The 23,028-nt window shown below is 47.9% G+C and overlaps 1 protein-coding gene across 1 annotated transcript in view; it reads left to right on the top strand.

The window, feature by feature from the left end:
• LOC140420864 (gamma-aminobutyric acid receptor subunit alpha-3-like) overlaps positions 1 to 23,028 on the top strand; it is a 632,301-nt gene that overhangs the window by 517,035 nt on the left and 92,238 nt on the right. The window contains exons 6-7 of the mRNA XM_072504959.1: positions 231 to 313; positions 714 to 857. Coding sequence (XP_072361060.1) covers positions 231 to 313; positions 714 to 857 — 227 coding nt within the window. The remainder of the gene's footprint in view (positions 1 to 230; positions 314 to 713; positions 858 to 23,028) is intronic.

A 23,028-nucleotide genomic window follows, 5' to 3' on the forward strand; every position in this document is an offset into this window, starting at 1 on the left:
TTTAAGTTGGTCCTTGCTTTGAGTCATTCGAGTCTTGCTCAGAGTCTCTTTATATCTGCAATAAAATTTGTTTTCATTCAAAAAAAGAAGGGAGGTTGAGGGGATATTCACCTGACGTGTATATGCTCAGATGGAGTGGATAAGAATTACCTAAAAAGTACTTGAATATGGCCATGACTTGCCATGACTTTTCAAATTGGTAACTGTTTTTTCCTTTGCTATGTCTGCAGGCTGACAATAAATGCAGAGTGTCCAATGCACCTGGAGGACTTCCCCATGGATACACACGCATGCCCACTGAAATTCGGCAGTTGTAAGTCCGGGCTGTCAAATGGTCCATCCATTCATTTATAGTTCAATCTAGGGTTTAATGTATTTGCTGCCCGGAAACTGGTTAGCATAACAGGGTCACTCCCCACTTGATCCTTCCCACAAATCCCCCCTGATACAAAAATACCACTAAATTCCCACCATTGGTTGAATGGGAAATCCTGGAATAAAGGTCCTACTGTTTGTTCCTATTTTTCTAACTTGGAAGAGTGGGTTGGATGTTGCATGCTGTGCAGTCTGCAAAAGTCAGGACTATGAGATATAATTTTGTTAGCAGTGGGAGGAGGCAGCTGCAGTCCCTATTTTACCTCCATCATCCAGGGAAACACAGTTACCTGTCAGGTTATACACATAATCATGAACTTGGTGAATTATTTTAACAGATGCCTATACGAAGTCCGAGGTGCTATATATCTGGACTCATGGGAAAACAAGATCGGTGGTTGTTGCTGAGGATGGATCGCGATTGAATCAATATGATCTGTTGGGACAGACTGTTGGAACAGAGGTTATTCAATCGAACACAGGTGGGTGTATAACATATGTTCTCGAGGAAAGATTAAGGAAGAGCAGGCAAGTAAACATATCACAGGACAGGCTCAACATGACAATGCAATTCTTTACATTAACACATTCCAACTGCAGCCACACAACCTCAATACCTTTCTGCACAATTAAAGGCTGGACTGGACTGAACAGTGAGAATCACTGCTCTCAGGGTCCTTCCTGTTTGTTCCTATTTATCCTCTGCTTATTCCCTTATTTTACCTTTGTATTGTTTTTGCCATTGCATTTTTGATCCATGGGTGATTTATGGACATGCGTCTTTAAGCCAGCCTGCCATTTTCTTCATGCAGAAGGAAGCCACGACCAGTGCCTTTAATTCAAGCAGACCATTTTAGCAGCAGGAGAGCTCTGTGATGACTCAATTTGATTGATTTGGCTGGAGGCCAATGAATTGGCTTGAAAGGTGGTGCTCTTACCGGTAACATGTGGTGATTGGATTTGTTCCCACTGAAATGCTTCAGAGACGCAAAGAGCTTTCAGTTTTGCTTTAACAGCTGAGGGAGAAACCTTTATTTTTCTCACTGTTTTCTCCAGAAATAGCCAAAAGGTCACAGTGGGGAACAACTCTTTTTTTCAAAATAGGCTGAACAATCTCCTACTGATGTACATTAACAATCTCCTCCCACTGGACATGAACAATCTCCTACTGCTGGACATTAACAATCTCCTCCCACTGGACATGAACAATCTCCTTCTGCTGTACATTAGCAATCTCCTCCCACTGGACGGCGGTCACCCTTGTTCTCCTACTGGATGTTAAGACTCTACCCTTACTGAACAATAACAATCACCTACCACTGGAAAGAAACTGTCTCCTTCCACTGGACAGTAACACCCTCTCTGCTGGACATTACAATCTCCTCCTACGGGACAGTTACAATCTCCGCCCACTGAACAGTACCAATCTCCTCCCACTGGACAGTAACAATCTCCTCCCACTGGACATTAACAATCTCCTCCCACTGGACATTAACAATCTCCTCCCACTTGACAGTAACAATCTCCTCCCACTGGACAGTAACAATTTCCTCCCACTGGACAGTCACAATCTCCTCCCACTGGACAGTAACAATTTCCTCCCACTGGACAGTAACAATCTCCTCCCACTGGACAGTAACAAACTCCTCCCACTGGACATTAACAATCTCCTCCCACTTGACAGTAACAATCTCCTCCCACTGGACAGTAACAATTTCCTCCCACTGGACAGTCACAATCTCCTCCCACTGGATAGTAACAATTTCCTCCCACTGGACAGTAACAATCTCCTCCCACTGGACAGTAACAAACTCCTCCCACTGGACAGTAACAAACTCCTCCCACTGGACAATAACAATCTCCTCCCACTGGACATTAACAATCTCCTCCCACTGGACATTAACAATCTCCTCCCACTTGACAGTAACAATCTCCTCCCACTGGACAATAACAATTTCCTCCCACTGGACAGTCACAATCTCCTCCCACTGGACAGTAACAATTTCCTCCCCCTGGACAGTAACAATCTCCTCCCACTGGACAGTAGCAAACTCCTCCCACTGGACAGTAACAGTTTCCTCCCACTGGACAATAACACTCTTCACCCACTGGACATTAATAATCTCCGCCCACTGGACAGTCATAATCCGCCACTGGACATTAACAATTTCCGCCCATGGACAGTAACAATCTCCTCCCACGGGATAGTAACAACGTCCTCCCACTGGACAGTAACAATTTCCTCCCCTGGACAGTCACAATCTGCCACTGGACAGTCACAATCTGCCACTGGACAGTAACAATCTCTGCCTCTGGACAGTAACAATTTCCTCCCACTGAACAGTAACTATCTCCTCCCACTGGACAGTAACAATCTGCCATTGAACAATAACAATTTCACCCTACTGGACAGTAATAATTTCCTCCCACTGAATAGTAACAAATTCCTCCCACTGGATAGTAACAATTTCCTCCCACTGAATAGTAACAAACTCCTCCCACTGGACATTAACAATTTCCCCCCACTGGACAGTAACAATTTCCTCCCGCTGAATAGTAACAAACTCCTCCCACTGGACAGTAACAATCTCTGCCACTGGACAGTAACAATCTCCTCCCACTGGACAGTAACAATCTGCCATTGAACAATAACAATTTCCCCCCACTGGACAGTAACAATTTCCTGCCACTGAATAGTAACAAACTCCTTCCACTGGACAGTAACAATCTCCTCCCACTGAACAGTAACAAACTCCTCCCATTGGACAGTAAGAATCTCCTCCCACTGGACAGTCACAATCTCCTCCCACTGGACAGTAACATTCTACTCCCACTGGACAGTAACATTCTACTCCCACTGGACAGTAACATTCAACTCCCATTTGACAGTCACAATCTCCTCCCACTGGACATTAACAATCTCCTCCCACTGGACAGTAACAATCTCCTCCCACTGGACAGTAACAAACTCCTCCCACTGGACAGTAACAGTTTCCTCCCACTGGACAGTAACAAACTTCTCCCACTGGACAGTAACAATCTCCCCCCACTGGACAGTAACAATCTCCTCCCACTGAACAGGAACAATCTCCGCCCACTGGACAGTCATAATCTGCCACTGGACATTAACAACTTCCTCCCACTGAACAGTAATAATCTCCTCCCACTGGACAGTAACAATTTCCTCCCACTGAATAGTAACAAACTCCTCCCACTTGACAGTCACAAACTCCTCCCACTGGACAGTCACAATCTCCTCCCACTGAGGACAGTAACATTCTCCTCCCACTTGACAGTCACACACTCCTCCCACTGGACACTAACAAACTCCTCCCACTGGACAGTAACAATCTCCTCCCACTGGGCATTAACAAACTCCTCCCACTGGACAGTCACAATCTCCTCCCACTGGAGAGTAACAATCTCCTTCTACTGAACAGTAACAATCTCCACTCACTGGACATTAACAAACTCCTCCCACTGGACATTAACAAACTCCTCCCACTGGACAGCAACAATCTCATACCACTGGACAGTCACAATCTCCTCCCACTGGACAGTCACAATCTCCTCCCACTGGACAGTAACATTCTCCTCCCACTTGACAGTCACAATCTCCTTCTACTGAACAGTAACAATCTCCTCCCACTGGACATTAACAAACTCCTCCCACTGGACATTAACAAACTCCTCCCACTGGACAGCAACAATCTCAATCCACTGGACAGTCACAATCTCCTCCCACTGGACAGTCACAATCTCCTCCCACTTGACAGTCACAAACTCCTCCCACTGGACAGTCACAATCTCCTCCCACTGGACATTAACAAACTCCTCCCACTGGACAGCAACAATCTCATACCACTGGACAGTCACAATCTCCTCCCACTGGACAGTAACATTCTACTACCACTTGACAGTCACAAACTCCTCCCACTGGACAGTAAAAACTCCTCCCGCCGGACAGTAACAATCTCCTCCCACTGGACATTAACAATCTCCTTCGACTGGACAGTCACAAACTCCTCCCACTGGACATTAACAATCTCTTCCCATTGGACAGTAACAATCTCCTTCTACTCGACAGTAACAAACTCCTCCCTCTGGACAGTAACAATCTCCTCCCACTCGACAGTATCAAACTCCTCCCATTAGAACATAGAACATAGAACATTACAGTGCAGTACAGGCCCTTCGGCCCTCTATGTTGCGCCGACCTGTGAAACCACTCTAAAGCCCATCTACACTATTCCCTTATTATCCGTATGTCTATCCAATGACCATTTGAATGTCCTTAGTGTTGGCGAGTCCACTACTGTTGCAGGCAGGGCATTCCACGCCCTTACAATCCTCTCTGAGTAAAGAACCTACCTCTGACATCTGTCTTATATCTACCTCCCCTCAATTTAAAGGTATGTCCCCTCGTGCTAGACATCACCATCCGAGGAAAAAGGCTCTCACTGTCCACTCTATCCAATCCTCTGATCATCTTGTATGCCTCAATTAAGTCACCTCTTAACCTTCTTCTCTCCAACGAAAACAGCCTCAAGTCCCTCAGCCTTTCCTCATAAGATCTTCCCTCCATACCAGGCAACATTCTGGTAAATCTCCTCTACACCCTTTCCAATGCTTCCACATCCTTCCTATAATGTGGCGACTAGAATTGCACGCAATACTCCAAATGCGGCCGCACCAGAGTGTTGTATAGCTGCAACATGACCTCATGGCTCCTAAACTCAATCCCTCTACCAATTACAGCTAACACACCGTACGCCTTCTTAACAACCCTCTCAGCCTGGGTGGCAACTTTCAGGGATCTATGTACATGGACACCGAGATCTCTCTGCTCATCCACACTGCCAAGAATCTTACCATTAACCCAGTACTCAGTCTTCCTGTTATTCCTTCCAAAATGAATCACCTCACACTTTTCTGCATTAAACTCCATTTGCCACCTCTCAGCCCAGCGCTGCAGTTTATCTATGTCCCTCTGTAACTTGTAACATTCTTCTGCACTGTCCACAACTCCACCGACTTTAGTGTCATCTGCAAATTTACTCACCCATCCTTCTACGCCCTTCTCCAGGTCATTTATAAAAATCACAAACAGCGGTGGCCCCAAAACAGATACTTGTGATACACCACTAGTAACTGGACTCCAGTCTGAACATTTCCTATCAACCACCACCCTTTGTCTTCTTCCAGCTAGCCAATTTCTGATCCAAACTGCTAAATCACCCTGAATCCCATGCCTCCGTATTTTCTGCAGTAGCCTACCATGGGGAACCTTATCAAACGCTTTACTGAAATCCATATACACCACATCAACTGCTTTACCCTCATCCACCTGTTTGGTCACCTTCTCAAAGAACTCTATAAGGTTTGTGAGGCACGACCTACCCTTCACAAAACCGTGTTGACTATCTCTAATCAAATTATTCCTTTCCAGATGATTATACATCCTATCTCTTCTAAATCTTTCCAAGATTTTTCCCACAACAGAAGTAAGGCTCACTGGTCTATAGTTACCGGGGTTATCTTTACTCCCCTTCTTGAACAAGGGGACAACATTTGCTATCCTCCAGTCTCCTGGCACTATTCCTGTAGACAAAGATGACTTTAAGATCAAGGCCAAAAGCTCAGCAATCTCCTCCCTAGCTTCCCAGAGAATCCTAGGATAAACCCCATCCGGCCCAGATGACTTATCTATTTTCACACTTTCCAGAATTGCTAACACCTCCTCCTTATGAACCTCAAGCCCTTGTAGTCTAGTAGCCTGAATCTCAGTATTCTCCTCGACAACATTGTCCTTTTCCTGTATGAATACTGATGAAAAATATTCATTTAGCACCTCTCCTATCTCCTCGGACTCCAAGCACAACTTCCGACTACTGTCTTTGACTGGCCCTACTCTTACCCTAGTCATTCTTTTATTCCTGACATATCTATAGAAAGCTTTAGGGTTATCCTTGATCCTACCTGCCAAAGACTTCTCATGTCCCCTCCTGGCTCTTCTTAGCTCTCTCTTTACGTCCTTCCTAGCTAACTTGTAACTCTCGAGCGCCCTAACTGAACCTTCATATCTCATCTTTATATAAGTCTCCTTTTTCCTTTTGACAAGTGTTTCAACTGCTTTAGTAAACCACGGTTCCCACACTCAACCACTTCCTCCCTGCCTGACAGGTACATACTTATCAAGGACACGCAGTAGCTGTTCCTTGAACAAGCTCCACATTTCAAAGAACAAAGAAATGTACAGCACAGGAACAGGCCCTTCGGCCCTCCAAGCCCGTGCCGACCATGCTGCCCGACTAAACTACAATCTTCTACACTTCCTGGGTCCGTATCCCTCTATTCCCATCCTATTCATGTATTTGTCAAGATGCCCCTTAAATGTCACTATCGTCCCTGCTTCCACCACCTCCTCCGGTAGCGAGTTCAGGCACCCACTACCCTCTGTGTAAAAAAACTTGCCTCGTACATCTACTCTAAACCTTGCCCCTCTCACCTTAAACCTATGCCCCCTAGTAATTGACCCCTCTACCCCGGGGAAAAGCCTCTGACTATCCACTCTGTCTATGTGCCCATCCCCTGCAGTTTTCCTCTCCATCCGATGTATCCTAAGTCTTGCCTCATCGCATCATAATTGCCTTTCCCCCAGATATAACTCTTGCCCTGTGGTATATACCTATCCCTTTCCATCACTAAAGTAAATGTAATCGAATTGTGGTCACTATCACCAAAGTACCTCCAAATCCAACACCTGTCCTGTTTCATTACCCAGTACCAAATCCAATATGGCCTCGCCTCTCGTTGGCCTAGCTACATACTGGGTCAGGAAACCCTCCTGCACACATTGGACAAAAATGGACCCATCTAATGTACTCGAACTATAGCGTTTTCAGTCAATATTTGGAAAGTTAAAGTCCCCCATTGGACATTACCAATCTCCTCCCACTGCACATTACCAATCTCCTCCCACTGCACATTAACAATCTCCTCCCACTGCACATTACCAATCTCCTCCCACTGCACATTAACAATCTCCTCCCACTGGACAGTAACAAACTCCTCTCACTTGACATTAGCAATCGTTCGTACTCACATGCATGTGAGCCTCACTGGCAAATTCATCATTTGTTAACCAGTCCTAATTGTGTTTGAACTGAGTGGCCTGCTAGACCATTTCAGAAAGCTGCTAATTTTCATCTCCATTGCCGTGACCCACCGCCTTGCACCACCGCACCCCCCGCCCCCCACGCCGCATTAGGTTAAAGCCCTGGCCACAGCCCTAAATATGCTATTGGCCAAGACACTGACCCCAGCAAATTTTGAGTGGAGCCTATCCCAACAGAATAGCCACTGTAAAATACATTCTGGTTCAATGATGATTCATATTTATAGTGTGATGGTTTGGATTGAATTGCTTCGAGATGCCTGTGAGGTGTCTGAGTTCTCCACTGACACTTTATTAATAGTTTCCTGATAAATGTAACTGCTGGATTAAGGTGGATTTAATTTTTGAAGCTGATCCCGTGACGGTGTTGTGATTAACTCGCTGTTAGCTGCACTTGTCCTTCCCTTGTTAATTTCACAAGTGTGGTTCTCCTGAAGAAATATTGGGCTGAATTTTGCCATTTCTCTGGCAAAGTGTCACCTTGGACGGGAGAAGCAGAGGGTTGCATGGTGGCTGCGTTGCCGGGCTTCCCTGCTGTATTTGTAACCACTGCCAAAGTAAATGAGAGGGGTGCCTGTCACTGATAGGGTGGGGGGGGGGGGGGGGGCGTAAGGGGAGCGGACCGTGGTGTGCTTTTTAAAAATGAATGTTTTTATTGGGTTTTATACATGGTATACTTACAGATGTACACACAGATAAACCCAAAAGAAATAAAAAACACTAAAACTAAAAAAACTAAGGGAGGGGAAATAAAAACAGAGGAAGTATATGTACAAAAAAGCAAAAAAGAAAACATTTCATTACGCATGCCAGGCTTACTCCCCCCCTTCTTTTCTCTTTTGAAAAATATACACAACAAGCAAAACAAAACCGGGTGGATGTCATTTGCATCTCTTGGTTTGTTTTCTTTTTTGGTTTTGTCCATTTGCTTCAGCTTCGGAAACTGTAGGGACTGATAGAGAGGGCCGATACTGTACTGGATGCAACGAGGAGGAAATGAGAGGAAGGCGTGGGGCACGAAATAGGGTGGGGACTCTGCAGCGAAGCACTACATAGGGTCAACACCATGTGTGCAAGCATCAATCTAACACAATAAAAGTGAACATAGAGCCCACTTAACAAGAACCCGAATGAGTAGGTTCTTCCCGGAGGTGGAGGACAGATGTGAACGGTGCCAAGGATATCTGGCCACCCACGTCCACATGTTCTGGTCTTGCCCCATGATGCGACCATCAATTCACACGAAACCAGGAGTGGAAGTAAACTGTGGCTGCCTGCGACTGATCTGTTAGTGGGAGCCGGCTACAGGGCGACTGCTCTTTATACCTCCCCTCCAGGGGTGAAGCCAGGGGTGGAGCCCACACAGGTCCCAACATGCTACATCATAGGTAATACCTTTAATGGTCCATAGGTGGAGCCCACACGGGCAACAGCGTAATACAGTTATGCACATGGTGAATTGTTACAGCAATACATTCACCACGCCCCAGACTTTCTGGGTACTGGACAGCCTTCTTCAAGGCGATGTCCAAAGTGGTGGGGATGAGGGTGGTCTTCGGGGTATCAGACCAGCCAGATCTCTTCATGGGGAGGAGGGCAGATGCCCTTGCCTTTTCCTCCCTGATCGCTCGCCACAGAATCCTGCCCGGCTGGCGGTCAGCAACATCATCTAAAGCTGCCGACTGGCTGTCCGACCAATCGGAATTTCTCCAAATGGAGAAAATCAAGTTTGCCATCCGAGGGTCAGAAGATGGCTTCCTCAAAACATTCACCCAACTGTTCAGGGACCTGTTTATGGCCAACAAACAACAAATAAATGAACAAGTAGCGAAGAGCAAGGGGAAAGTAACCAAGACATGATAGAAGAAAGGGAAGGGAGGTCCGGAGGTGGGAGGGCAGTGCAAGAGGGAGTAGCCAAACACCGCTATAAAGAAAGGTAAAGAGAAGGAGGCGGGAGGCAGGAGGGGGGGGAGGATGGAGGGGGGGACACAGGGAGGGTTTAAACTAGTATGGCAGGGAGGTGGGCATGGGAGCAATAGGTCAGAAGGTGAGAGCATTGAGGGAGAACTAGGGAATAGGGACAGTGGGGCTCTGAGGCAGAGCAGACAGGGAGAGGTTGCTGAACACAGCGGGTCTGGTGGCCTGAAGTGCATATGTTTTAATGCAAGAAGTATTACGGGGAAGGCAGATGAACTTAGAGCTTGGATGAGTACTTGGAACTATGATGTTGTTGTCATTACAGAGACCTGGTTGAGGGAATGGCAGGATTGGCAGCTAAACGTTCCAGGATTTAGATGTTTCAGGCGGGATAGAGGGGGATGTAAAAGGGGAGGCGGAGTTGCGCTACTGGTTAGGGAGAATATCACAGCTGTACTGCGGGAGGACACCTCAGAGGGCAGTGAGGCTATCTGGGTAGAGATCAGGAATAAGAAGGGTGCAGTCACAATGTTGGGGGTTTACTACAGGCCTCCCAACAGCCAGCGGGAGATAGAGGAGCAGATAGGTAGACAGATTTTGGAAAAGAGTAAAAACAACAGGGTTGTGGTGACGGGAGACTTCAACTTCCCCAATATTGACTGGGACTCACTTAGTGCCAGGGGCTTAGACGGGGCGGAGTTTGTAAGGAGCATCCAGGAGGGCTTCGAAAACAATATGTAGACAGTCCAACTAGGGAAGAGGCGGCACTGGACCTGGTATTGGGGAATGAGCCCGGCCAGGTGGTAGATGTTTCAGTAGGGGATCATTTTGGTAACAGTGACCACAATTCAGTAAGTTTTAAAGTACTGGTGGACAAGGATAAGAGTGGTCATAGGATGAATGTGCTAAATTGGGGGAGGGCTAATTATAACAATATTAGGCGGGAACTGAAGAACATAGATTGGGGGCGGATGTTTGAGGGCAAATCAACATCTGACATGTGGGAGGCTTTCAAGTGTCAGTTGAAAGGAATTCAGGACCGGCATGTTCCTGTGAGGAAGAAGGATAAATACGGCAATTTTCGGGAACCTTGGATAATGAGAGATATTGTAGGCCTCGTCAAAAAGAAAAAGGAGGCATTTGTCAGGGCTAAAAGGCTGGGAACAGACGAAGCCTGTGTGGAATATAAGGAAGTAGGAAGGAACTTAAGCAAGGAGTCAGGAGGGCTAGAAGGGGTCACGAAAAGTCATTGGCAAATAGAGTTAAGGAAAATCCCAAGTCTTTTTGCACGTACATAAAAAGCAAGAGGGTAGCCAGGGAAAGGGTTGGCCCACTGATGGATAGGCAAGGGAATCTATGTGTGGAGCCAGAGGAAATGGGTGAGGTACTAAATGAATATTTTGCATCAGTATTCACCAAAGAGAAGAAATTGGTAGATGTTTAGTCTGGAGAAGGGTGTGTAGATAGCCTGGTCACATTGAGATCCAAAACGACGAGGTGTTGGGTGTCTTAAAAAATATTAGGGTAGGTAAGTCCCCAGGGCCTGGGATCTACCGCAGAATACTGAAGGAGGCTGGAGAGGAAATTGCTGAGGCCTTGACAGAAATCTTTGGATCCTCACTGTCTTCAGGTGATGTCCCGGAGGACTGGAGAATAGCCAATGTTGTTCCTCTGTTTAAGAAGGGTAGCAAGGATAATCCAGGGAACTACAGGCCGGTGAGCCTTACTTCAGTGGTAGGGAAATTACTGGAGAGAATTCTTTGAGGCAGGATCTACTCCCATTTGGAAGCAAATGGACGTATTAGTGAGAGGCAGCATGGTTTTGTGAAGGGGAGGTCGTGTCTCACTAACTTGATAGAGTTTTTCGAGGAGGTCTCTAAGATGATTGATGCAGGTAGGGCAGTGGATGTTGTCTATATGGACTTCAGTAAGGCCTTTGACAAGGTCCCTCATGGTAGACTAGTACAAAAGGTGAAGTCACACGGGATCAGGGGTGAGCTGGCAAGGTGGATACAAAACTGGCTAGGTCATAGAAGGCAGAGTAGCAATGGAAGGATGCTTTTCTAATTGGAGGGCTGTGACCAGTGGTGTTCCACTGGGATCAGTGCTGGGACCTTTGCTGTTTATAGTATATATAAATGATTTGGAGGAAAATGTAACTGGTCTGATTAGTAAGTTTGCAGACGACACAAAGGTTGGTGGAATTGCGGATAGCGATGAGGACTGTCAGAGGATACAGCAGGATTTCGATTGTTTGGAAATTTGGGCGGAGAGATGGCAGATGGAGTTTAATCCGGACAAATGTGAGGTAATGCATTTTGGAAGGTCTAATGCAGGTAGGGAATATACAGTGAATGGTAGAACCCTCAAGGGTATTGAAAGTCAAAGAGATCTAGGAGTACAGGTCCACAGGTCACTGAAAGGGGCAACACAGGTGGAGAAGGTAGTCAAGAAGGCATACGGCATGCTTGCCTTCATTGGCCGGGCATTGAGTATAAGAATTGGCAAGTCATGTTGCAGCTGTAGAGAACCTTAGTTAGGCCACACTTGGAGTATAGTGTTCAATTCTGGTCGCCACACTACCAGAAGGGTGTGGAGGCTTTAAAGAGGGTGCAGAAGAGATTTACCAGAATGTTGCCTGGTATGGAGGGCATTAGCTATGAGGAGCGGTTGAATAAACTCGGCTTGTTCTCACTGGAATGAAGGAGGTTGAGGGGCGACCTGATAGAGGTCTACAAAATTATGAGGGGCATAGACACAGTGGATAGTCAGAGGCTTTTCCCCGGGGTCGAGGGGTCAATTACTAGGGGGCATAGGTTTAAGGTGAGAGGGGCAAGGTTTAGAGTAGATGTACGAGGCAAGTTTTTTACGCAGAGGGTAGTGGGTGCCTGGAACTCGCTACCGGAGGAGGTGGTGGAAGCAGGAACGGTAGTGACATTTAAAGGGCATCTTGACAGATACATGAATAGGATGGGAATAGAGGGATACGGACCCAGGAAGTGTAGAAGATTGTAGTTTAGTCGGGCAGCATGGTCGGCACGGGCTCGGACGGCCGAAGGGCCTGTTCCTGTGCTGTACATTTCTTCGTTCCTTGTTCTTTGGAGGAAGGATAAGGGAAGGAGAACAATAGAGGGGAGCCAGAGGAGAGGAAAGAGTGGGCGGCAGAGTGGTGCAGTGGTTAGCACAGCTGCCGCACAGTGCAGAGGACCCGGGTTCGATCCCGGCCTTGGGCCAGTGTCCGTGTGGAGTTTGCACATTCTCCCCGTGTCTTCGTGGGTTTCACCCCCACAACCCTAAGATGTGCAGGGTAGGTGGATTGGCCAAGCTAAATTGCCCCTTAATTGGAACAAATGAATTGGGTACTCTAAATTTATAAAGAAAAGAAAAAAAAAGAAAAAGAGGAGACAGGAGGGAACACAAACTGGCGGGAGAGCACGGCAATGACCACAACAAGCACAGCAAGGCGAAAGAGAGAACGACCGAACAGGAAGAAGGAACGACAGACGGTGGTGCCCTTTTTAAAGAGTGCCCCGATGTAAGTAAATAACAATTTAAATATCACCATACACCCCCTCCTCCCGCAACACAACCCCTCACAACAGAAATTATCCCCCCCCCGCAGTCATGATCCTCTTACCCCGGGGGCTGTACTCAACTATGCACCTCTGGCGGGTTCTGCTTGTGTGGGACCTGCTGTGATTCACTCAGGTGTTCCTTCATGCCAATGTGAATGGACAATTGAACGTGGGGAACTATCAGACGTAAAGTCCTGATAATTAAATTTACATTGACCATAAGAGCAGAATTAGGCCACTCGGCCCATCGAGTCTGCTCTGTCATTCAATCTTGGCTGATATTTTTCTCATCCCCATTCTCCTGCCTTCTTCCCATAACCCCTGATCCCCTTATTAATCAAGATCCTATCTATCTCTGTCTTAAAGACACTCAGTGATTTGGCCTCCACAGCCTTCTGTGGCAAAGAGTTCCACAGATTCATCACCCTCTGGCTGAAGAAATTCTTCCTCATCTCTGTTTTAAAGGATCGTCCCTTTAGTATGAGAACTAAAGAGACATCCAGTGCGAGGATATGGAAGCCATTTTGTATTCCCACTCGATTCTCCGCCCACTCCGTTGTTTCCGCCCCCTGAAATCGGAAGTGGAAAATCCCCTCACCCCTCCCTTGGCTTTCCAATTTCTGTTACTGTGGGGATTCATTGGTCACTAATCTAATCCATGTCCTGAGGGATATTCCTTCTGATTCCAGGGATGAAAGGGCTGAGGTATGAGGAGAGATGAAACAGTTTGGGCTTATACTCGCTGCAGCTTAGAAGAATGAGAGGAGATCTGATCAAGGAATATAAAATAGCAAAAAGAATTGATAAAGTAAATGGGGACCAAATGTTCCCCCCGAGTGGGGCAATCCAGAATGAGAGTTCACAGACACAGGGTTGAGAGGCAGTAGATTTAGAGATGAGGAGGAACTACTTCTCGCAGAGGGTGGTGAATTTGTGGAACTCGCTGCCACCTGTCGTGCCCGGATCAGCGCCGGGCACAATGGGGTCTTTGAATCGTGCCCATAAACACTGACCATGACAAATGGGGTGCTGCAGTTGGGATCAAATCCATTGCAAATAAGCCAAATCTGACTCCAAACAAATTGGACATTGAAGGGAAAAGTAACAAAAGTCAAAATTGCTAAAACAAGGGACAAAGGAGGTTACAAGAGAAACAAAGATGGCTATTTTCGATGTGAATGCATTTCTGCAAGAAGCGACTTATCTTGGCAAAAACAAGCGTCTTTAAACATAGAACCTCTAAATGCCATAGCTCAACAAGTAGAACTTAATATATTAAATAAAGCACAGAGATCCAAGGTAATAAAAATGCTGGCCGAGCATTTCAGCCTCACTGCCGAATCGTAGAAAAAATAGGATCTGAAACATACCTGGATACCTTCGCCATCTAGAATCATAGAATCCCTGCAGTGCAAAAGGAGGCTATTTGGCCCATTGCATCCGCACTGACACATCAAAAAGGCACTTTACCCATGTCCACTCGTCCTATCCCCACAACCTAACCTGCATACCCCTGAACACTAAAGAACAATTTATCATGGCCTATCCACCTAACCCGCAGATCTTTGACCAGAGGGAGGAAACCGATGCACCCGGAGAAAACCCACGCAGACACGGGGAGAACATACAAACTCCACACAGACAGTGACCCAAGGGCGGAATCAAAGCAGGTGCCTGGTGCTCTGAAGCAGCAGTGCTAACCTCTGTGCCTGGGGTAGAGTTACAAGCAAGGGAAGGGAAGTGATAGAAGCCCATAGGAAAAGAGGGCAAGGGGATTCCAAGAGGGACAGGTGCTTTACTGCTCAAAAAACTCAAGAGAGATTTTCAGGCACAGTAACATTGCGAATTGTGACAGATTGCAGAAGATAGGGAGAACATGACTCGATCTTGTGGTAATTCAATTACCATTGAATACCTACAGTGCAGCCCATCGAGTCTCACTGACACTCTGAAAGAGCAAACTACCTAAGCCTACTCCCATGTCGATCCCCGTAACCGCTCTTACATCTCTGGACTGTGGGAAGAAACCGGAGCACCCGGAGGAAACCCAAGCAGACACGGGGAGAATGTGCAAACTCCAAACGGATAGTCATCCAAGGCTGAAATCAAACCCATGTCCCTAGCACTGGGAGGCAACAGTGCTAACCACCATCATGCCGCCCACACTTTAGCCTTGAAGTATTCCCTAGTGTCCTCGGCCCAACCATCTTCAGCTGCTTCATCAATGACCTCCCTATCATCATAAGGCCAGAAGTGGGGATGTTTGCGGGGACTGCACAATGTTCAGCATCATTCGCAACTCCTCAGGTAATGGTGCAGTCTGTGTCCAAATGCAGTAAGACCTGGACAATTGCATCCAGACTTGGGTTGACAAGTAACAAGTTAAATTCCCGCCACACAAGTGCCAGGCAATTACCATCTCCTATAAGAGAGGATCTAACCACTGCCCCTTGACAATCAATGCCATTACCATCACTGAATCCCCCACGATCAACATCTTGGGGGTTACCATTGATCAGAAATTGAACTGGACTAACCATATTCATAATGTGGCTACCAGAGCAGGTCAAAGGCTAGGAATTCAACGGCGAGTAACTGACCTCCTGACCCCCCCAAAGCCTGTCCACCATCAACAAGGCACAAGTCAGGAGTGTAATGGAATATTCTCCACTTGCCTGGATGAGTGTAGCTCCAACAACACTCATGAAGCTCAACAATATCCAGGACAAAGCAGCGCACTTGATTGCTCCCCCTTCCACAAACATTCAAACCCTCCACCGCTGACGAACAGTGGCAGCCGTGTGTACCATCGACAAGATGCACTGCAAGGCTCCTCAGACAGCACCTTCCAAACCCACGACCACTACCATCTAGAAGGACAAGAGCAGCAGATACCTGGGAACCCCACCACCTGGAGGTTCCCCTCCAAATCACTCACCATCCTGACTTGGAAATATATTGCTGTTCCTTCACTATCGCTGGGGAAAAATCCTGGAACTCCCTTTCTAACAGTGCAGTGGTGTACTTACACCTCAAGGACTGCAGCGGTTCAAGAAGGCAACTAGGGATGGGCAACAGATGCTGGCCTAACCAGCGATGCCCACAGCCCGTAAATACATTTTTAAAATAAATCCCAATTTGTTCCCAAGTTTGACGAGGAGGATACAACCTTGAAAAGCAGGCTGCTCAGTTACAAATTGCTTGCAATGTCTTGATAAAAATTCAGTTAGTAGGAACTGCTCATCAAGTTTATTTGGTGCTCCCTGTTGACAGCTCTACCAGTTATAATCAGATAAGGGTTTTTATTCCCCATGCCTATGAACTCACAACAGAGGTAAACAGCCAACAATTCCAGAGCTCCTATAAAAAAACAACATAGACCTTTCTGGAATTCAAAAGAGTTAAGCAGTTAGTTTGACATGTGAGTTAAAGGCCTAAATTTGACTGGGCCTCTGAAGGCTGAAGAGAAACATTACTGCTAGATAAGTTTAAAAACAGTCTCCCACACAGTCTTAAAACACAGATTAGAGGAACAAATGGTCTTCAAATTTAGAGATGCAACCATCATGGCTGATGACTGGAACTTAACCCATAAATTTGGATCTAACAACTTATGATCAACAAGGGAGAGATGAGAACGAGGTAAGTGAAACAGAAATAGACACCACAATAAAGGAGAGTTCAGAATACAGTGAAGATCAGTGGCCAACTTTAAAAAGAAAGGATCTGGAAAGTAAAGCAGCAGGACCCTGTCAGGCTGGTTCCAGTGTGACAAGCCTGGGGAAATAAAAGAAAACAGTTGATTCGCCATGAAGTTAACAGGGGGAGCTGAGGCTGGGACGTTGTCCATAGCTTTCAATGTACTGAACTCCAACACAAATGGGACAGGAGTTGGACAAAATTGCTTGTACAAAGGGAAAATGATTCTCTTCGGATAATATATTCCAAGAAAATAAATAACAATTTTTTGTTAAACAGTTACTGTCCAAAAGCAGGGAAAACAGCACAGTGCAGAAAGTCAAATACTGTCCTGAACTGGGGAAACAGAAGAGAAGCAGAACATCCAGTTCTGCTGGGGAGGTGTGGGGTGGGCAATAGAGCCATTAAGGATTATGGAAAAAGTAGATAAACCAGAGGACTTTCCAAAGGCCAGGAGAATCGCAGAATTGTTACAGTGCAGAAGGAGGCCATTTGGCCCATCGTGTCTGCACCAGCTCTCCAAACGAGCATCATGATTCAGTGCCAATCCCCTGCCTTTTCCCCTACCCCTGCACATTGTTTCTATTCAAATAATCATCTAATGCCCCTTGGAATGCTGTCGTGCCCTGTCATAGCCCGGCTCTATGTCAGGCGCCTGGCCGATTGCAAGTCACCTGACTCGCTCCACCCGGTGCAATCTGGATCTCACCCATACGGCTCATTTAAATAGCCAGACGCCGGATTCACCCAGCGCTCAGGACACAATCGACGCGCTTGGGACCTCGTCAGGGCGCCGTTTAGTGCTGGCCCACACAAACATGGACACGGCATAATGGCACCTCGTGGCCATTTGATACCCCGGGTGATCAGGTAAGGGTAAGGTGGCACCCTGGTCCTTCTCCTGGCACCTGGGCACCATGGCTCTCCCAGCCTGGACTTTGGCAGTGCCACTGTGGAGCTGGCAGGGTGCCTGGTGTCATAATATCCACTCATGTATATAATGAGATGCAGACAGGCAGTGATTGACACATAGGATGACCATTAAGCACACAACACAGCACAGCCAATCACCAGACAGGACACTACCACTATAAAGCCACAGGGCACTAGGTTTCCTGCTCTCCCGGGACCCAGCCACTGAGACAGTCAGAGTCCACGAGCTAGCAAGCACAAACACAATGCGGTAGCTCATAAGTCTGGTCAGGCTACTACAAAGTCACTAGTCATATCAGTATAGTGTCGACCAACAGCCGAATATGTACAGCAGTTCACCTAGTTGAATAAAATAGTGTTGGATCTTCTCCTGTGTTAGACGTCTGTTTCTAACTTCCCTGCATCGAGTGCAGTCAACACTGCCTAACACATCATGATACCAGAGTGATATTGATCTTGACGGACCTACCTCGAGTGAATCAGCATCGACCAGCGAGCAGCCATCCAGCGAAATGGAAAACATCCAGCCTCCTCCACAACTCCGCATCGCTGGCAACCTCGGCGCCAATTGGAAAATCTTCAAGCAAAAGTTCCTCTTGTCCATCGAGGCCTCCGACCTCGAGGCAGCATCGGATGCCAGGAACAAAGAACAAAGAAATGTCCAGCACAGGAACAGGCCCTTCGGCCCTCCAAGCCCGTGCCGACCATGCTGCCCGACTAAACTACAATCTTCTACACTTCCTGGGTCCGTATCCCTCTATTCCCATCCTATTCATGTATTTGTCAAGATGCCCCTTAAATGTCACTATCGTCCCTGCTTCCACCACCTCCTCCGGTAGCGAGTTCTAGGCAACCACTACCCTCTGCGTAAAACACTTGCCTCATACATCTACTCTAAACCTTGCCCCTCTCACGTTAAAACTATGCCCCCTAGTAATTGACCCCTCTACCCCGGGGAAAAGCCTCTGAAGATCGCACTATTTCACTCCACTGCGGGGGACCACGCTATCCATATCTACAATTCGCTTATGTTCGCCGACGGCGGAGACAAAACAAAATTCAAAACAGTCCTGCTGAAGTTCAACTGCCACTGCGACATTGAGGTGAATGAGAGCTTTGAACGGTACATCTTTCAGCAGAGGCTTCAGGGTAAAGATGAACCTTTTCAGCTCTTCTTGACCCATCTCCGCATCCTAGCGTAGTCACGTAACTATGACTCGACGGCTGATTCCATGATCCAGGATCAGATTGTTTTCGGGGTCCACTCCGACTCCCTGCGGCAGCAGCTCCTTAAAATCAAACAGTTGACCCTCTCTGTCGCTATTGAGATGTGCGTTGTCCATGAGCATGCCAAGAATCGTTACTCCCACATCAGGGGGGTAGAAACTGCAAAGTTGGCCTCCCACGAGGCAGAAAGGGTGCAGGCCATTGCACAGATACAGGGCCTGAGCATCGAGGAGAGTGGCCGTTTCGCATGCTTTTCTCGGATCCCTGCGCCTGCGCGCCACGACCGAGTGGACGACGAGACCGAAAACCCTACTGCACAGGTGCGTACGTCGGTCGACCGCACTGCGCATGCGCGATGGTGCACGGATCGCGCTGACGTCAGCATCATGACGTGTCCGAATTGTGGCTCCGCCCACTTATAGCGGCAACGTCCGGCAAGAGGACGCCAATGTCTCCAGTGTGGCAAACTTGGCCACTACGCAGCCCTCTGCAGATCCACTCCACCGCTCAGCAGCCAGCGATCCCAGCTGCGGCGCAGAAGTATCTGCTCAATACAACAAGGCATGCCAGATTCTGATCCCGACAGCCCAATGGACCCTGTGCTGACTGCCTCAAGTCTCCATATCGGGTGGGCATCATAACCACACATGAGCTGGCCTCCACCATACCTGCGCAACGCCTCTCGATCCTCAGTGTGGATGCCGACGACGAGTTGTGTGCTGTCCTCACAGTTAACAAGGCTCGCATCTGTTTTAACTGGACACCGGCACGTCTGCGAACCTCATCTCACAATCCGCCCTCAACACCATCTTGGCCCAACCAAGCATTCTTCCACCGGCCTGCCAACTCCTTGACTACAATGACTAAATAGCTGCCAATGGCTCGTGTCAACTAGGGGTATCCAACAAGGCGATCAAGGCAACGTTACGATTTGAAAACGTCAGGCCTGACAGGGTGTACCTGCTCGGTGCTCACGCCTGCAAGCTCCTGAATCTGGTTCAGCGAGTCCACACCATGTCGTCGTCACCAGCGACCGCCTCGCCCAATGGAAATTTGCAAGCCGACATAGACGACATTATCACGCACTACCACAGTGTATTCGATGGAATGAGCACGCTCCCATACCGGTACAAAATACTGCTCAAGCCGAACGCAACCCCTGTAATCCATGCACCATGTCGGGTGCTGGCGCCCCTCAAGGATCGTCTGAAAAAGCAACTACAGGACCTGCAAGACCAGGGCATCATCTCGAAGGTCACGGAGCAAACAGACTGGGTCAGCTCCATGGTCTGCGTAAAGAAGTCATCAGGGGAGCTCCCATTTGCATTGATCCCAAGGATCTAAATCTCAACATCATGCGGGAGCACTACCCGATCCCGAAGCGTGAAGAGTTAACCAGTGAGATGGCTCATGCCAAATTCTTCATCAAGCTGGACGCCTCCCGGTGTTTTTGGCAAATACAGCTGGACGCATCCAGTCGCAAGCTGTGCACGTTCAACACCCCATTCAGCCGCTACTGTTACAACCGCATGCCTTTCAGTATCATATCTGCCTTCGAAGTGTTTCATCGCATCATGGAGAAGATGATGGAGGGCATCGAGGCGTTACGAGTATACGTGAACGACGTAATCATCTGGTCCACAATGCCCCAGGAACACATCACTCGCCTCAAGCAGGTCTTCCAGCGAATTCATGAACATGGTCTCCAGCTCAATAGGGCCAAGTGCTCATTTGGTCAATCTGATACATCTCGCGGCAGGGTGTGCGGCCAGACGCCGACAAGTTCTTGGTGATCAACGACATGAAGACTCCGGAGGACAATAAGGCAGTCCTCCGCTTCCTCGGGATGGTCAACTTTCTCGGGAAATTCATTCCCAATATAGCATCCCACACTACGGCCCTCTGCCATCTCGTCAAGATGTCAACGGAATTCCAATGGCTGCCACACATGAAGCGGAATGGTGTGAGCTGAAGACAAAGCTCACCACAGCCCCAGTTCTAGCGTTCTTCGACCCAACCAAGGCAACCAAGATATCAACTGATGCAAGCCAGGACGGCATTGGGGCGGTACTCCTCCAGCGAGCTGACTCCTTGTCCTGGGCCCCAGTGGCATATGCCTCCAGGGCCATGACGCCCACTGAGCAATGGTATGTCCAGATCGAAAAGGAGTGCCTGGGTCTCCTGACAGGAATAGTCAAGTTTCATGACTACGTTTACGGCCTGCTGAAATTCACGGCGGAAACGGACCACAGGCCTCTAGTCCACAGAATCCAGAAGGATTTAAGTGACATGACACCTTGGTTACAGCGAATTCTTCTTCGATTCCGACGCTATGATTGCGAACTTGTCTACACGCCAGGCAAAGAGCTGATCATTGCCGATGCCCTATCCTGGTCCATCACCACACCCTGTGAACAAGGTGACTTCATCTGTCACATAGAAGCGCAAGTGCAATTGTGTGCCACCAACCTCCCAGCCTCTGACGGACGGGTGGTCCAAATTCGTGAGGAAACGGCCAAGGATCCTTTACTGCAGCGTGTGATGCAGCACCTTACCCATGGCTGGCAGAAGGGATAATGTCCCCAATTCTTTAATGTTAAAGACGAACTGACGGTTGTGGAGGGAATCCTTCTGAAACTTGACAGGATCGTTATTCCTCAAAGCATGCAGGCTATGGTGCTGGGTCAACTCCATGAGGGTCACCTTGGAGTCGAGAAATGCCGACGCAGAGCTCGAGAGGCAGTTTACTGGCTGGGCATTAACCAGGATATTGCCAACACGGTCCTCAACTGTCCCACCTGTCAGAAGTTTCAATCGGCTCAAACCAAGGAAACACTGCAACAGCACGAGATCTTGACCTCCAAAGTAGGTGTAGACCTTTTCCACGCCAAGGGGCGTGACTACATACTCCTGGTCGACTACTTCTCCAGTTACCCAGAAGTGGTGAAACTGTCCGAACTCACGTCGAAGGCGGTCATCAAAGCTTGCAAAGAAACGTTCGGCAGGCACAGGATACCGCTCACAGTAATGAGCGACAACGGTCCATACTTTTACAGCCAAGAATGGTCTGATTTTGCACAGTCAAGAATGGTCTGATTTTGCACAGTCCGACAACTTCCGTCACGTTACCTCCAGTCCCCGCTACCCACAATCAAACGGGAAGGCCGAGAAATGGGTCCATATTGTCAAGCGGTTGCTGTGCAAAGCTGCAGGCTCCGACTTCAACCTGGCAATGCTGGCATACAGAAAAACCCCACTGTCCACTGGGTTGTCTCCAGCGCAGATGCTCATGAATCGCACTCTGAGGACCACAGTTCCAGCCATCCATGTTCCAGACCATGACCACCTCATGGCAGGCAGAGTCCACGAGCTAGCACAGTGCAAACACCATGTGGTAGCTAGTAAGTCTGGTCAGGCTAGTACAAGGTCTCCATCAGTTCAGTATAGTGTCGACCCACAGTTAAATATATATGTTAGTTCTATCGTTCAATAAAACCGTGTTGGATCTTCTACAGTGTTAAAGGTCTGTTTCTTGCATCGCTGCATCAAGTGCAGTCCACACCAAACCGACCTGCCTAACACATCAGCCCCTGGTTGGCACTGCTGGAATTCTAATGGCATTGCCGGGCTGGCACTGCTAGGGATTGGGTTCGTGGGGAACCTTGCCAGATAGAGGGGGTGAGGAGGGGGTTCGCGGGGGCCTCGCCAAGGTTGGGAGGGTGAGGGGTGGGCTTCACAAAAATTGGGGGGTATGAAAGGGGCGGGGGACGATCGAGGCTCCCGGACAAAATGGCGTCCCAATCTGTGAGGAATCATCCACAGGACATCTCTCTAAGTGATGATTGTTGATAAAATAACAGCAAAGTGCCATTGAATGGCGGGATGTTTCTTGGTGTTGCAGCTGCCAAAAAACACCCCACTAAGCGTGCCGTACAGTGGACTTTAACTTGCGTCTGCTGAATCACACCCCATGTGTTTTCTGATTGACGATGATCAGTGAGATTTTTCCGTGAGGTGTGTGCATTTTTCAGCAGAAAGTTTTTGGGGGTGATTTTAAAATAAAGAAGTTAGTCCTTTCGTTGAATGTTTCAAGGAGTCTTGTTTTCAGTGAACTTGAAGTTGGAA

This window comes from Scyliorhinus torazame, chromosome 5 (genome assembly GCF_047496885.1).
Source record: "Scyliorhinus torazame isolate Kashiwa2021f chromosome 5, sScyTor2.1, whole genome shotgun sequence".
Taxonomy (NCBI): domain Eukaryota; kingdom Metazoa; phylum Chordata; class Chondrichthyes; order Carcharhiniformes; family Scyliorhinidae; genus Scyliorhinus; species Scyliorhinus torazame.